Source organism: Helicoverpa armigera, chromosome 5 (genome assembly GCF_030705265.1).
Source record: "Helicoverpa armigera isolate CAAS_96S chromosome 5, ASM3070526v1, whole genome shotgun sequence".
Lineage (NCBI taxonomy): Eukaryota > Metazoa > Arthropoda > Insecta > Lepidoptera > Noctuidae > Helicoverpa > Helicoverpa armigera.
Genome location: NC_087124.1, coordinates 12,098,646 through 12,115,773, shown reverse-complemented (window position 1 = coordinate 12,115,773; position 17,128 = coordinate 12,098,646). Strand labels below are relative to the sequence as shown.

Below are 17,128 nucleotides of genomic sequence, written 5' to 3'. Positions count from 1 at the left end.
GTGCTCTTATACTAAATGCCTATTCAACTAACAACAGGAGCACACATTTGCATGTACCGACTTCATAAGGCCTGTATGCCTATAGTGCCTCAGCATGTACAAGTTGCCGACCGAGCATAGATTGTATCACATTATTTATAGCATAAAGTCATGGTTCAATACCTTTGGGCTTATTATTATTCATTGGTGCCGTGTAGGAAATCTTTGCCGCTCTGAGGCAAGTCTGATAATGACAAAGTGTAATCTGAAGTCTGCTTTGAATTCAACCCTACGGGGTTTCAAAGCAAATAAAAGTGAGCTTAATATCAATTTTAATCGATCTTCAATGATATTTATTTGAATAATTCCATCGATATTGAAACGAATCGTTTCTTCTGTCGGTCTTCTATTTTTAAACAAAAAATAGTTAACAGGGGTGACAGCTTCATATAAGAGTAATGTATGGACTATGCCGTATCTTAGAACTGGAGCCTCCGGAATCCAATCAAAAACATTAATATTCAATTAATCGTTAGACGCCACTAATTTCCTATCACCGTTAATGGCCTGTACCGGTAGCAGAATAAAATTCTCTGTTCCGAGAAGATAAGAAATAATATTTAAAATCACAGTAGCGTCCATTATAGTCGTTTCATAATTTATTTGTTCGTTGAGCGATAAATAAGCGGACGTCTATGACTTTTTATCGAAAAATGCCTTCGGACAGGATTCCCTAAAGTTTCGACGAATAAAACTACTTTGGTCGGAATTTCTCCGAGGCTGCGTGCGTGGACGATCGTTTTGGTGCTATTATCTCTGGAACCGGTTTGTTTGGGCGAATTTGAGACAATGGCGGCGGTTTGCGCGTGCGCATATACGTGATTCGTTGTTCCGGGACGGTGTATCAAGTTTATTTTGCTGCGCGCTGTATAAAATAATATATCATAATTTTATACCTTATACGTCGGTCGGTGTATGTGCATCGATTGTTCAGCAAACGCGATGGAAGAACATTCCAATAAGGATTTGAAGTATAAATTATTGCATGAACGTACTCGTATATTCAGCAAAATAGCTCGTTATAAATCATCGTAAACAATGTCTGAGAAGGTACACTTATATGCTTGATAGCAGTCCTTGGTTACATAAACATGGAAACTGCACAAAAAATAAACTCTTTTGCAAAAAAAACGGGCACTTATGCGAAATCTTAGTTTTAAGGACTTTACGTGTATTTCAAAGGGTTTTAATGATTATAGTATGTTTCTGGCATCAAAAGAGTTAGCCGAGCATGCCTGAGAGTGTATTCTAAATTTGAATTTTGTACAATTGCTAAGAAATTGGTTAAACCTTGTTTTGGACTAATTGCTGGCAGAAAGTTCGTCGGTGTTTTGAAAAGTTTATGAAGTGATTTTCAGGAAAATGATAATGCAGTTTAAATTAATGATTAATGTACTTTTTTGTTAGATCAAAACATTTTTGAAAAACTATGCGTATTTGATAAAATTTTCACCTGTTCTAAATGGGCTATACTGATGATTGATGGCAATGTTAAGAGTTTCAGTATTTTAGTGTAAAGCGTTTCCATTGTTTAGATATTGTACCCACGTGTTTTAAAAAATCGCTTTTTCATAAATAATCACTATTTAGAAGAGTATCAGTACCTTTGGCTGCGATAAAACCACTTTAAAGTAAGCAGTGCCCATCACAACTCGTCCCCCATAGGACTTTGACATTTTAAAAAAGTCTTGAAATTCTACAAAATACAGAAAATAGCGCATATACTGTGAGCACGAGGTCTTAAGGTCTCGTAATTACTGATTTTTAAAGTACCTCGTCTCTTGAGAAACTCCGTAGACCTCTGAAGATCTATGAGTCTGAGCGTTCAAATAGCGTGTTTTCATCCCACGGATATTTTATTAAATAAACTTGCCTACACCGAGATTTTCTGGCATCTGCAGCACTTTCCTACTTAAATCATAACAATAATTGGCTAGCTGCTCATTTCTTAAGAAACATACGTTGGGCCAATAATTTTGAATTCTTGACTCCCTTTCAGCTAAATCGTTGTGTAATAACCCGATACCTATGGAGTTATCGAGAGCTTCAACGAGGCAATAATTTGACTTTTTAGATAGCTTTAACCCTCCTCATCATTTTTCATGTGCTTAATTTTAACATTTATCACAAAATTTGGTAATTTTTAAATGTCAAAGTCCGATAGGAGACGGGTTGTGATCGGCACTGCTTACTTTAATTTTGTTTTGTCGCAGCCAAAGGTACTGATACTCTCCTAAATAGTGTTTATTTATGAAAAAGCGATATTTTTTTAAACACGTGGGTACAATATCTAAGCAATAGAACGCTTTACACTAAAATACTGAAACTCTTAACATTGCCATCAATCATCAGTATAGCCCATTTAGAACAGGTGAAAATTTTATCAAATACGCATAGTTTTTCAAAAATGTTTTGATTTAACAAAAAAGTACATTAATCATTAATTAAAACTGCATTATCATTTTCCTGAAAATCACTTCATAAACTTTTCAAAACACCGACGAACTTTCTGCCAGCAATTAGTCCAAAACAAGGTTTAACCAATTTCTTAGCAATTGTACAAAATTCAAATTTAGAATACACTCTCACGCATGCTCGGCTAACTCTTTTGAAGCTAGAAACATACTACAATCATTAAAACCCTTTGAAATACACGTAAAGTCCTTAAAACTAAGATTTCGCATAAGTGCCCGTTTTTTTTGCAAAAGAGTGTATATCATTGACCGCAGTCCAATCCTCCAAGATTCTTGCGTCCTTAATAACGGGCTACTTGAAGATAAAAGTCTTTTAAACTTGTAAAGCTCTTGTAATTGATCTCTTTGACCGCAGTTTGTCCTTAAAGTGTCATGGTGGTCAGCAAAACACTTATTTTAAGACAAGCTCCGAATGGGACGTGTTTAAAAGTCACAAAAGGACTTAATCTTTTTGGTGTCCCATTTGCCACGTATTTTTGGGAGCCATTTGGGACCTGTATTATAATTTCCAGTTTGGGGACTATTTTTGAATTGTGTGTGGGTTATAAAGCGGTTTTTATTATTTCTTGGTTGTTTGAACGGGGATTGAAATTAAAAACAATGTTCATTCATATAATAAAAATATTTGGTTTGACACCTCATTCATTTATTTTTGCTCAGCTTTTTTGCATTGCTAGTGACAAAATCCATGTGATTCATTAAGATCATATCTTCACAATCTTTGACTAGTAAGGACTGAGACAGATTGAATTCAATGGGACCGTATCGATGAGATCTGGTTTCGAAAAGTATTACCAATTCAGTTCCAACGTAGATTTTTAATTTGATTAGATTATTTTGTTATTAATAGTCGTTCTAATTTGAGAAACTTCGGCTTTAGTTCGAAGCTTGATGAATTAATCTAAAGCCTGTATATTGATTTCTGACACTTACGCGAATATTAGACATTTAAATAAAACTACTTTTACGGATTTTGCTTGAATGTGATTGTGGTCTCTCTTACATAGGCCAAACTAAAAGAAGCATAGGGACCCGCGTAAAAGAACACATCGCCGATGTCAAACACCGCCGTTCCAGACAGTCAGCAGTTTGTGAACACACACTAGACAAGGCCCAGCATTACATCAGATTTGATAAACCACAAGTCCTTGCAAAAGAAAACCGATTCCTACCTAGGATGATTCGCGAGGCTATTGAAATTAAAAAACATCCAAATTTCAATAGAGAAGATGGCTGGGTCATACCACCTGCTTGGAATCCCATCATAGAAACTATTAAATCAAAATCCAAGCCTACAACTGCTCGACCTAAGGATACAGTTAGCTCGTTTTGCGTGAATCGGATTGTCAATAATAATTAACAAAATGTAGGGTAGCTGTTTGTAACTAATATATCAAGACGACCAACACCTTAGTCTGCCCGTGACCATGGATGCTGTAAAGGATCCGAAACGTCGGGATTAAATAATATAATATAACCGCGATAAAATCCGTAAAAGTAGTTTTATTTAAATGTCTAAAGCCTGTATTTTTTTTGCCTCTAGTACTTTTTCTTCTGTAACTCTTCCAACTTCAAGGAAAGCTAAGACAATAGTTTTATTCGTTTCAACCACGATGACATCGTGAAACAAAACCTTTTCATTTCCATTAAGACCTACATCATTTCAAAAAAGTCCATTTCATCCAAGTTTGAAAGTGTTACATGACACAACTTAACACCATCAAAAGCGATTCAGAAACTATGATTTTATTTCTCACGCTCTTACGCGAGTCATCTCGAGACGAATTTGAGGAAGTCGTCGCTATTATCTTCCTTCGACTTAGTCAAACAAACCGAGAAATGGTCGCATGGCAACGGCCGCCCATAACAAACTGGTTCCGTAACTTTTGAAATTTATTTAGGCAGGTGTCATTTATGTTTTCGAGAATAACACGACTTGTAAATATTAAGAAAAAACATGTACGTAAATATGGTTAAAATACTCTTTAGTTCAAGATGGTATTCCTAATATATGTATTTGGTTGGGTAAAGAATTCCATTAATTATAATAATTTGTCAACTTAAAATTTTGGCCTTGACTTTATCCAATGAGGGTTTTTGAATTTTTTTCTGCCACCGGGTGGCGCCACGTATGCGTCTGGTCCAAACAGCTGTCAAATAGTATGGAATTGTAGGTGCCGAACTTATTGTTTATTGAAATTCTGTTATATTGGAAGTGTTATTGATTTTATTATGGACTACGGTCAGAATAAGGTTTCCGAACTAAAAATTGAGCTAAGAGAGAAGGTGCAAAAGTCACTGGTACTAAGGAAAAGCTTGTTGAAAAATTTGTTAACACAATATGATTTAGTTTTTTTTATTTACTCAACCGCAATAGTAAAACAATAATGCAGTGCTCTAATTATAAAATAAAAAAAACACTAAAATCGTTCACTATTCATAGTAAAGATAAGCACTTTGACAGTTATTGGACCTGACGACTCGGTGCTGCCACCTCGTGGATTGCCATTTTAGAAAACCCTCATTAAATCATGACAGATTTTTTAAAATAAAATTATGTTATAAGATTTATTAATCAAACGAAGCCTTAATATACCTATCTTTTTGGAACTACTGACTTATAATAACCGATACAAAAATACTGGCCACTAACACTGATCTCTAAAAAGGTTTTTCAACCCAATCCAGTGTACCGAGAAAGCTTGATGTAGAACTACAATTAAACTAATGCATTTCTTAGTGGCGTAAGAGTGGACCCACGATAGACCCCTGAGGAATCCTTTATTATAAACTCATTTACTACTAATGATACTGTTTCGTAAGTTCGGAAATGGACCGAAACTTGTTAGAATAGATAGGGGAATGAATATTAGACATTTTTTTAAGGTAATCGACATAATTTTTGTACAGATTGAATTGTTGGTAGAGATTGACGTTGCAAATGCTTATTTGAAAACCATGTGTATTTGTAAACTCTGGAAGATATGTATTTGAAAATATTATAGTAGGAATTTTGACCTGAAAGTTTGTCTTAGGTCAGACAAGTACTGAGCTTTTGGAAGGAGTGCATCACCTTGAGATACCTTCTATGTAGGCACGAGGTACATCTTCATCTACTATACTCATAATTGTACAACCACAACTAATTAACAAACAATTATATCATTGTCATGCTAAACATACACGAAAGGATGTCAAAACAAAACACAGTCTATAATATTACTATTAGTAACACTACAAGCAACAAACTATTAGTCAAAACACATTACCTTCTTTAAACCAACTTTGCACAATATTGCAATACTTCTTAGTTTCTTATTTCGTAAGTGTTCGTGTGAACTCGGGCTCTCTGTGTCATTTGTAAATGACGGACGAAAACTATTATTTATTTTTGCCAAGATTTGTTGCTTATCTACAGCCGAAACTACTGCATTGATATAAATAAATAAGATATTTTTAGATTGGTCTTTATCTAAAGTGTAGTGTGGTACACTAATATACACAAAATTTATAAAATTATCATCAGATTTTACTAGGTTTCCCAGCAAGATGCGTGTGAAAACCTAAAGAACAACTAGTCCTACATATTTCTTTACACACATGACAAAACTAGCCACAGCCAGTTCTAAGGCATGCATTATGTATTTACCATACGTCGTGGGACATAAACTTTTATGGTACTCTGATACTGAATTACAAAATATCATTATAGATGATGGTACATATAAAACTCTATGCATAATGTAAGAATATGTAAAAGGAGTGCTCAAGCGCAGGCTTATAGAGGGATTGTAAAGTTGTGGATTGAATGAGGGACAAATTAAGGGGAATTATAATGACATAGGATTCTAAGACGCACCATATTAGAAATTGAGTTACAGGATAATAATCGATGAAGAAATAAGCATAACAAATGAAGCTAGCGTCAGACTTCAAGACAAATAGATAGTAAGTTGTAAAGATTTGCAAATCAGCGATCCTATATATATATAGAATGGTGGTAGTTTAATCTAATAAGCTCTCACTAACTGAAGAGTTATCACACGAAATTTTAGTTTGGAAATAATTGGCCCAGTATATCTAAAGAAATGGATTCATCTCTTTTTTCTTTAATACCGCTAAGTTTGGTTTTACTTGCATCTTGAAATCCTGTGGCAACGACCTTTCTATGTACTTACTAAAGACGAAATTACATTTCTGCTAACACCCGTTACTATAAAATGCGTAACAAAATTCACGCAACAATAACCCGGCGCATACGCAGATTAGTCATCAAGTAGCAACGTAACGTATTTCATCATACAAATAACGTTTTCGTGAGCGTGTCCGACCAAGGGTCGTGGGTTCACTCCCGTGCGGTGCGATATTCGGTACTTTATTGTAATCATTGCTTTGTTTTACTGTGTGAAGTAATTTGTGTATGTTTGTTTTGTTGTTGCAGTTATTTTTGTAGAATTCAACTGTTTTACGCGATTCTCTTGTTTTTATTTACACAATAGGAGTGCTGGTCCCGGTTGATACTTTTTTACTGACGTGAAAAAAAATATGATCATTTGTTTCTCAAAAAGTAATATCATCCTTAATAGATCCAAAATGCTTTAGATGAAACTATACAGGCTTCTAAAACGTCTGTTAAAATAACCTATTGTCCCTTTGACACGAACCGAATAACCGTAATTGTTATAGTCAGTAATAGTGATGTACCTCAATCGAATTCGAATAATTTCGATTACACGAACGATTTGGGGCTATAATTTATAATCATAGTAAATGTTTGTAATAAAGGCTATGGAAGGTGAATTTGATATCATAAATGCAGTTGAATTGATAAATCCTAATGATTTTGAATGGCATGTCGAGGAAGAAACACGTGTTAGGGTCGTTTCAAACATTCTTTTGTGTCTCTCAAATTAGGGTGAATCCCCTATTATAGATAATAATAATTTCAACAATTGGAGAAACATTAAACATTATTGCTTTACGTATTCCATAAAATTTTGAATAGATTTTATAGCATAGCAAATATTCACAAAAAAAAAATATGAACCATAAAAAGAATGAAAGGATTTTACTTCTAAACTATTACAATTCAATATAAAAAGCTACAAAGTTATTAGTTTAACAAATAATCCTGAGGCAGATCGTGGCCATAGATCGGTACATGAGAGTTGCGCGCGCGCATGACATCAGCGGAATCGGGTCGGCCGCCCACCTCCATTAGCCGTCTAGACGAGTGGACAATTGTTATCTATTATCTGTGCATCTTCAAAAGTACCTTTCATACTTATGTCCACTCCTAAATCATAAAGCACCTATAGATTTTTTGTAATCCATACAAGGCAGAGTTGTATGGAATTTCCTGTTGACTCAAAAGCTGAGTGAGTCATTAGATATAAAATTTTAGCCAGAGAATTTTATACCTAAGAAGGCATTTACAATTAAGTCACATTAAGACATATCTAAAACAATTTTCCCAACAGGAAAAGCACATGAAACTGTCGATATAAATGGTATTAAATTGTATACAATTATCGATAAGGAGATAGTCGATACAAATATGTATTTGATCGCAGCATTATAAGTTCCGCAAGAGGTTATGGTCACAGCAGTTACCATTATCACCATAAAAGTAACAATTTTAATGAGCACAAAACAAAGGGATCTGCCGCTCCAATGCCCTTACCATTGGTCTTATAAGTGATGCTGTGAAGGAGAATAATGGAAGGAAACCTCGCATATATGCCTCTAGATATTCACTTAAGCTAATGTGACATTGGCTGAATAGCATTCAAATTAGTAATAACTACTGCAAGACTTTTTTCATAACCCTTCTAAAAAGATAAAAGTTATGTATTTCTTGAAAAACTTTTTCAATCTTTAGTAACTTTCATTTATTTCAAGTTAAATCCTTTCTATAATCATCTCCGATATTTCAGTTTAGGATACCAATATATCTACAACCTTTACTTTTGCAATTACCTCTTCTTCTATGTTTACTAGTGAAAGAACTTCGATATCACTTACAAATGGTAGGGGAACTAGTGTGAATCCATGCACATTACATGACATATATGGCCATCTGATAGCGGACCAGTATTTACTGCCGCGGGACAGTGCCTTACCGCGGTAAACTAGGAATTACCTGCGTTTGTAAACTCAGCTATAACTGGTTTTAGAACTAAAGTTCTAACAGTGGTTATATTTGGATATCTTATAATATCATAATGAATCAAATAGCTATTTGAAAACTTACTGATTTGGGACCGGGGACAAGACTTTTCAATGGTATCCAGATAACTTTCTTTGGTATGACAATTTTGATTCTCAAGACGCAGATTCTGCATGCTCATCTTTCACTTTACCAAGAACTCTTTCAAACATATCAGTCTAAGTTCTAGGAACATCATAACAAGCAGATAATAAGTCAGCATTTTGTCTGAGTTTCATCACATTACATGACTGCAAACGTCTAGACTTGATGATAGATATCGAAACAGGTTTTAATAATAAAGATTCATGTTTTTCCTACCAAACATTACTAAATATATGAAAGATACTAATATGTTAGTAACGAGAGACTTGAAATTCAACCATCTAAACTGAAATCAAAATCTTAAGAAACTAAAGTTAATACTGACCAAATAAACAAAAGAGATAACAATGATGCATACTTCATTGCATCTTTAGATAACAGTTACAAATCTGATGTAAATAAATGTCATCAGCCCCGATTTCAAGATATTTTTACAGCTTAGAAGAATCACGAAGAATTTGGAGTAAACGACCGCAATGAAGGGTTATTTCAAATCCTTTGAATCCGATGCAAGGATCTAATGAAAAGCTTTAAGAAAGCACGTAAGTATGTATTGTGAATTCTTGAGGGGATCCAACAAAAGATTGTCTTAGGCTTCATCATCTTGTTATAGAAGTGTCATTTCTACAGAGTTACTGGAAGGCGTGTCATAATATTTGCGCACGGGCTTCGCTTGCTCTCGCCGCGAACTCATTGTCATTGTCCCCAGAATTCATTTCAAGAGGGTTGCCAGAACTAAAATGATTGGTAGCTTTAATTTTATTGTACCTCTGTCTTGTTTTATCCTTTTTATCATTCATAGTAGCTTAATCATTTTCTGCATCATAAAACTCACTTTAAATTCAATCATTGGATATTTCAATATAACAGGCTCAACGATTTTTATTATTTATACTTTATACCACTTCGGTCGCTGCAATTTTATTGCCTTCTTCAAAGTCGAGCGAAAGCAATTTAGGATAAAAGGGCCATATTTTTTGTTGAACGATCATCGAAAATGGTCGAGTGCAATATATTGGTCAACGTCACATATCAATCGAGTCGAGTGGTACCATTAGCATCGATACCGGCTAAGGATGGGAAAAGAATGTGGGTTCCGTATAAGAACCAAAAGAGGCATTGTTGTAATGAGGTTAATTGAAAATAATAATAAAAAAATTACATCACCATTAGTTAATAACCTACTCTAAATTACAACATTGATGACTAAATTACTGTTTTTGAGACACAATTCTTGGCACTTCAAAAATGTGATATTAGTTGGTAACTAACTTATTTAAATAAAATGTAAGCGAATCTTCGACAAAACATATTGCACCAACAAGAGCTTTAATTACATCCCTAACAACAATCAAACATGATTTATTTGAAGGAACCCAACAAATTCATTACAGCAATATATTTTTTAATGCAATTACGGTCCCACTTGAGTGCCAAAGGGCTCGCTTGCGCATCTGTCCGTTGATACGCACACATGCAAACGCGCTGTGCACACGCATGCAATCTTTACACATGTATACGGGCTCTGAGTGTCTATGGGGAGGTGAAATAATAATTCTAACGGTTCTATGGCATATGGATGGGGTATCAATTTTCGGAAACTAGTAACGATCTTTTCAAGTTCGGTTTTTATAATTATGGTCGTTTGATTAGTTTTGAAGTATGTTTTTGAGGATATCAATTTTGAATTGTCATGTTTTAGATATTGATGTCAGCTAGCGTTAGGAAATATTTGTATGTTTTAGACGTGTTTTAGACTAAGCCAAGATTAGGCTCAGTTACAGCTATTCTTCTATTAGTGGACTTTTTAAATTCAAAGTAAAGATATGCTTTATAAGCTTTAAGTAAAGAATGCAACCGCATTTATTAAAAATAAAAGTCAATAAATGAATACACTTACTTGCAGAAATATTCTCCTCTCGGCGTAGACAGGCAAGTTCCGCCATTTTTGCATGGCGAGGGCGAACACGACACGAAACCTGAGAAAAAAGAAAATATCACATTAGCATTGTATTCGAATGACAACTTTTAGCACTGGCTGTGCTTGCGTTAAATATTTCTAGACGAACTCACTAAGGAAAAAATAATGAGGCATACTATCCAAAGTATTTTGGAAATTCGAAGTACACAAGACAGTTATTGCGAAAAATAAGTAGTACACAGTCTTGCATGTGAATAGACAAATTCATTACATCAACAAAAACAACCATTAACAAATATGGCAACGGAACTTAATAAAGTAAGAACAGAAAAATGACACACATTTAATTCGTCTGATTAATTGCTCCAACGTTATGACTATGGCAGTCATTATACACTGCCATATAAGGCCATCTGGGTCACTACAGAGATTTTGAATAAAAATTCTGAATATTAGACAGATCTTGATAAAAGCCATAAGATTTGAAACGAGATTGCGTGGTAAAGAAGTATTTATTACGTAGCCTGAGGTCAGTTTGAATTTGAATAAAGAACTGTAAGATAATCGTACAACAATAAATATTCACTATTTAAAATCGATTAAATCGAATAAGAAATTTCGAAATATCGATACAAAATTCGCGCCCGATGTTTCTGCGCGGTATTGTAATGCAAGTGCCATGTTGTGGACGAAATTTAAAATGATGAAAAAAGAAACATGAGTTTAAACAAGATTGATTGGCGACAAAAAACACTGGAATGATCCGGTGGTAAAGTGTAAGATACAGATCGAGAGGCCAGGGCTCTTAACATATTGCTCGTGTCCCGAAGAAGGATTGCTGATTCCGTGATAATGCTCATAAAAAGCATTTTTGCAGGAGCGATGAGGTGTTTGAAAGAAAAACGAAAATTGGACGCGATTTTATCAGTTTAGTGTCCATGTGAAATTTTGGAAATTCGTGAGTTTTAGTGGCCAATGAAGTAGCTGAGCGAAGTAGCCATGAACGAAACTGCTTAGTATCAAATGGCACAACCGTTTTCCATTTTTGCGAAATTTTGTGATTAATTTATGCATAAAAGCTAAAATTGACCTATTCGATGTTATATTTAAATTTCAACGGCCCAATATAAACCAAATAACCCTTAATAATTTATGCACATATTTTCAAAAGCGCCCATTTACATAAAACATACAGCATCAGATATTCAGATGATCTCTACAAAAACAGTAGGAACGAAAAAAAACAGCATTCGATTTGTTATCAACACATTCGAGTATCGATCGATATAATCTCGATGTATCGATCAGTCAGAATCGAGACCACCCAAACATAATCGGATACATTTAGTCCAGGAAATTGGACTCAAAATGGCGGCTTTTATTTAATTTAAATAAAAATAGCGAAGGAGTGACTTTAGTTGTTCGCACAGACATGTATTTTCATCCTTTAGATGTGTTACAAAAATAGCTCATACTCGATACAGCTTTTTGCAGCAGGTACAAAAAATAATCGATACGCAGATGCGCTCTCCAGCTAGAGGACGAGTCGAAACCTGACCTGACCTAGTAGATGAAAAGGCCTCGTAGCATTTCTAGCAATTATGATAATTTTATTAATGTAGCATATTGGCCCATTAATTTCGTCACATTTTTGCATGAGAATATTTAGTTTAGAATAAACAAATTACACAAGATCAATATTGATAAAGCTAGCTTTACTAAATATACAAGATTACATATTAAAAATACACAGGTAAAAAATTTGGCGAAAGTAAACATGTATGAGAAAAAGTAACGAATTTCGCTCAATACATATAAGATTTTAAGTGGAATCAGATAAGGTAACATGCTTATTTATATTTGAACAACCAATAAATAATTTTGGTAAAATTAAAACATGATAAGAGAGCTTTTCACTTGTTTGCATAGCTCTTGTAAAAATGTAAACACGCTTGAAAATGTAACTTAGGCGTGGGTAATACGCTGTCAAACTTGTTTGTGATAGCGTCGATTTACTTTATTCAAGTAAAGGACTCTAAATAAAAGCTTCTAAGGGAATTCGAAGCCGGCTAGATTCTTGACTCTAGAACATAAACGTAGTTGGATGTAGAGGAAGAGGATGACAGAAGAAACGATGGATTGACTGAGTGAAAGACGATATGGTTGGCAAGAATGTTACTTTAGAGATGACGTCAGATAGAAGGCTACATACGTTTGGAAGAAGATGACATACCTACTGAGCCGATCACCAATGCAAATATGGACAGGATAAAACAAAATAATACAAGCTTGATTGAAGATTGTAATATTAAAAATCCATATGGCTTCACACGAACTTCTCCATCTTTCTCTAGTTACAACCAAATAATACCAATTATATACCGTTGGAAAGAATAATTTGTGACAATCCTCAGGCACTCGATAGGTTATCATTACAAATATAAACATGTAAGTGATTGACATGCGTGGGAACAAGTTCAAAGTAAGTAAACAGAGATAAATTCGACAAGGTTTAGACATTTCCTTACTATTGCGTTACTTGGTTAAGAGAGGATTGAAGAAAACGACATATAAATAGATTTGTGTATGTAGTTTTTCCGAGGGGTCGACACTCTTAAGGATCAAGGAATACCTACATACATAGCCTTTTCCCAACTATGCTAGGGTGGTAGACTTCCAGTCTACCCAGATGCAACTCCCTGGTTCAAGGAATGCAATGACAACTTATTTGGTATCTGTATCTACCTATTTATTCAGACGTTACCCTAAGAGATTTTTTGTCTTTTACTATAACTCAAAGATCACTTCTATTTAAATTAGTTCAATCAAACGAGATGCGATTGGAGATCGAAGAAGGAGGCCTACATTCATTAGTAGACGTCAATTATCTGATACAATGAAGATACAAGATGCCCCCAACTATCACACTTCCATTTGAAATCCACATACATTCCACCATCATACCTTTACAATTTCAAGTATCAAAACTAGTCTAACGCCAATTTGACAATACAAGCGCACATTGTTTCGAGAAGTGAAGGACACCGATCATTGCAGGTCACTCGTTCACTGGGATCAGATAATGTCATGATCCGCATACCAGCCGGGTAAAGGGCTTTTGGGAATTAAACCTTTCATTAGGATATTGTAATGTTAGGCGTTTAGTTTAAGATAAGGAAATAAGATAGATATAGAATTTGAGTATAATACTTAGTGGTCTTGAAAGACCAAAAAGATCTAGATCTTACTTAGGTTTTGGTTATTTTGACCATGATGGGTAGGGATTTTCAAATTTAAATTCTAGAGATCTACATATCTTCACTTGGATTCGTTATTGTGATAATGACGGAATAAGCTATCATAGATATAAGGAGGCATTCTCCAATTTTGCGATCAATTTTGCGGCCAATTAGTCAAAACTCTGGGTACCATTTATTATTGAAATAAAAGCTAATTAATTATATTAGAAGGCAATTATTAAATCCACAGCCTTATTCAAAAACCCTTTTCCCACTACCATCGCACACCTCAACCAGGCAGCATCGATAACTTCGAAAACGCAAACAAAGCGAGAAGGGTCTCCATTCGTTTTTTCGCATAACTTGCCAAAATCGCGTATCGGGCGGGAGGCAACACAAAAACTGGATGCGATGGCTATTACCTTATAAGGTCAACCATTGTTTTTGCTGAACAAACAGGATCGGGTTTAAAGGACCCGAGAGGTCTCTGGTCATTGGAGGTAAAGAATAATCATGGTGATATTATTAACGTGGAAGTTTGGTACTGTTTTACGCAAAGAATTGAACTTGACGGGAATGTAGGTAGGAGATAGAGCAGAATAGATAGGCTACTTTTTAAAACCGGGTTTAGCAAGTAATTCCAAGGAAAGAAGTAGATCAAGTTAGAACGCATGTAAAGCCGCGTGACGACAGGTCCTAAATATACCATGTTATTTTGTACTAATGTCTTCATATGAAAAATATTGACCGGACGGCATTATAATGTATATAGTTGACGGCTTTAAAAAATATTTTAATAAGGTTTTAGACCAGTATAAAATATACAGTTATAAATATACATGATTAAGCAATATGCAAAATCAAAATTCGATTGCCATTTATAAACAATCTATTTGCAACCACTAACCGGTTTTTGTTTTAAAATTCATATTGCAATCCGCATAAATTATGTTAACAAAATATTACTTAGTCTACATAACAACCTAGATCTCCTAATAACCTAGATTCCTAGTCTTCCTAATAACCTAGATTCGGTATTCAATAAAATAAATAGATTATCGAAAGTACCTTGCACAATAGTAAAAACATTTGTTTGATTCGAATAACCGACTGCGCAAAATGTAAGACGCCAGACTCTCTGATAACTGCAGACTGCTAACTTTAAGTCGGCTGACAACTTGTTTGGATTCATAAATCAGTATGAAAATGTAGGTCTCAGATTTTTTACAAAAAAATGACAGATATCGGGTCAACTGTTCCATTTAGTATGTAGTATACGAGAGCGCTAAATATGACACCAAATGCCACCTTTGTCTAGTTAAACTGCTGCTGTGCTTTACATTTTGTTTTACAAAGATAGATTGAATCCAAGAAAGTACCTTCCATGTGCAGGAAAAACAGCTACTACCAATTATGCTTCTGAATTACAATCATAAACCCGCTCGATCTGTCTCTGCGTACATTCAGCGCTTTCAGCAAGACATTGATGAATATAAAGCGCTTGAGGAATGACTATCAAGTAATGACTGGCCCTTATTGATGTTTTATTGATCACTTACTTTTATATACTGCGCATGAGTCGCAAATGCACCAAATTTGGAGTATCACGATGCTGTAAATGCTGTTTGTTTAAAGTGCATGTAAAACTAGCTTTTGGTAGCGGTTTAGTCCGTGTCCTGTGCGAACTACTTTATAGGTACAACTCGATAAAAAGTGGCCTATGGCCTGCCTCTATTAATAGGATATCTAACACTAAAAGATCTCTTTTACATGGATCCTGTGTTCCCATGAGATAAGCGCGTTCAAACATTCAAAATAACAAACTCTTCAGCTTTATATTATTCTCAATTAATTCAAAATTAATAAGGCAACATATTAACTCTTTTATATATTTTTCTTCTAAACAATTAAACCGATAGGTACCTAATGTTTACTTATCGTTCCAAAACACACACTAAAATCATCAGATTCGGCTATCATTGAGTCATTCAGGAAGTCCTGATACTCATATCTGGACCGTGGGAACGCTAACCGTAAACCGCTGATAATATTACAAAAATACTATGCACAAAAAATATATTTTTTATTGTTAAAAAAAATTGCTATAACGTTTCCGCAAAGTGTGATAGGGTTGTGATAGCGGGGACAAGTTGAGACTTGATCGACTGTGGTCTGATAGCAGACGTTAATGCCCCGCTGTGTGATAATGAGCTATTTTTGAAGTTTGCAAAAGCTTGAGTGAAGTAAACCAATGAAGTTATTGTTTTGGCGAAACTTGAATATAGTCTGATATCAGGTATTGTTTGAGATATGAATAAGGAGCTCCTTTTGGTAAATCAATGGGGGAGTAAACTGTTCAGTAAGTGGACATCATATATGGCTGAGATTTGTAAAAATTAAATCAATTTGTAGTCGCATTAGGCACGAATAGCGGCGTGTGTTTTAACCGAATTCCCAAAAAGGAGGAGGTTCTCAATTCTTATGTTTGTGTATGTTCTTTTTTATCTTCTCATAAGACCTGTAGGTATCTGAAACTAAATAAAGTCCGCGTCAAATTGTGACCACCTCTGGTTCCTATATTTGCATATCTACGTGTAAACAGACACTTTGTCAAAGATTAACTTAACACGAGATAAGAAAATGTTTGCTTAGGAATGTCGGGATTTACGACGCAGTTTTTTTTTTGTATAATTCATTCTGAGCTTTGCAAGTTTTTACTTAACTTTAAAGAAAAAAATGAAGTGTAAGTGTAGAAAATTCGATAAGATTTTGTACTCTTATCCACGTTAACATAATCCAAGTACAGATAAAAATGCGCCCAATGGTTATTTGTGTATAAACAGGTCATTATTGTCAGTCTGACAGCATTATGGGGTTCTATTCCCGTGTAATACAACGTGTACTTATTAAAAATTCATGATTGTGACATGAACCCCGCGGGTTCACTTACTAATATATCGAGTTATAATTTAGATATTTAGAATCGATTCTCGATTTCGTAAATAGGTTTTGAAGAGGCTTTTACTATTTGGTTGTATCTAAATGTGAAATAAGGCTGTCATTTTAAATGCATGATAATTTTGCTACGCTCAGTAAGACCACAAACACCGATTAAAGTAAACTCAATCTTAAGTAACTTTGA

General features: G+C 34.6%; 1 protein-coding gene across 5 annotated transcripts in view; it reads right to left on the bottom strand.

The window, feature by feature from the left end:
- The window catches only part of LOC110379649 (neurogenic locus Notch protein), a 135,345-nt gene that overhangs the window by 86,693 nt on the left and 31,524 nt on the right, over positions 1–17,128 (bottom strand). For all 5 annotated transcript variants that reach the window (XM_064034909.1, XM_064034906.1, XM_064034910.1 and 2 more), the window contains exon 2: positions 10,727–10,805. In XM_064034909.1, the coding sequence (XP_063890979.1) occupies positions 10,727–10,805 (79 nt within the window). The remainder of the gene's footprint in view (positions 1–10,726; positions 10,806–17,128) is intronic.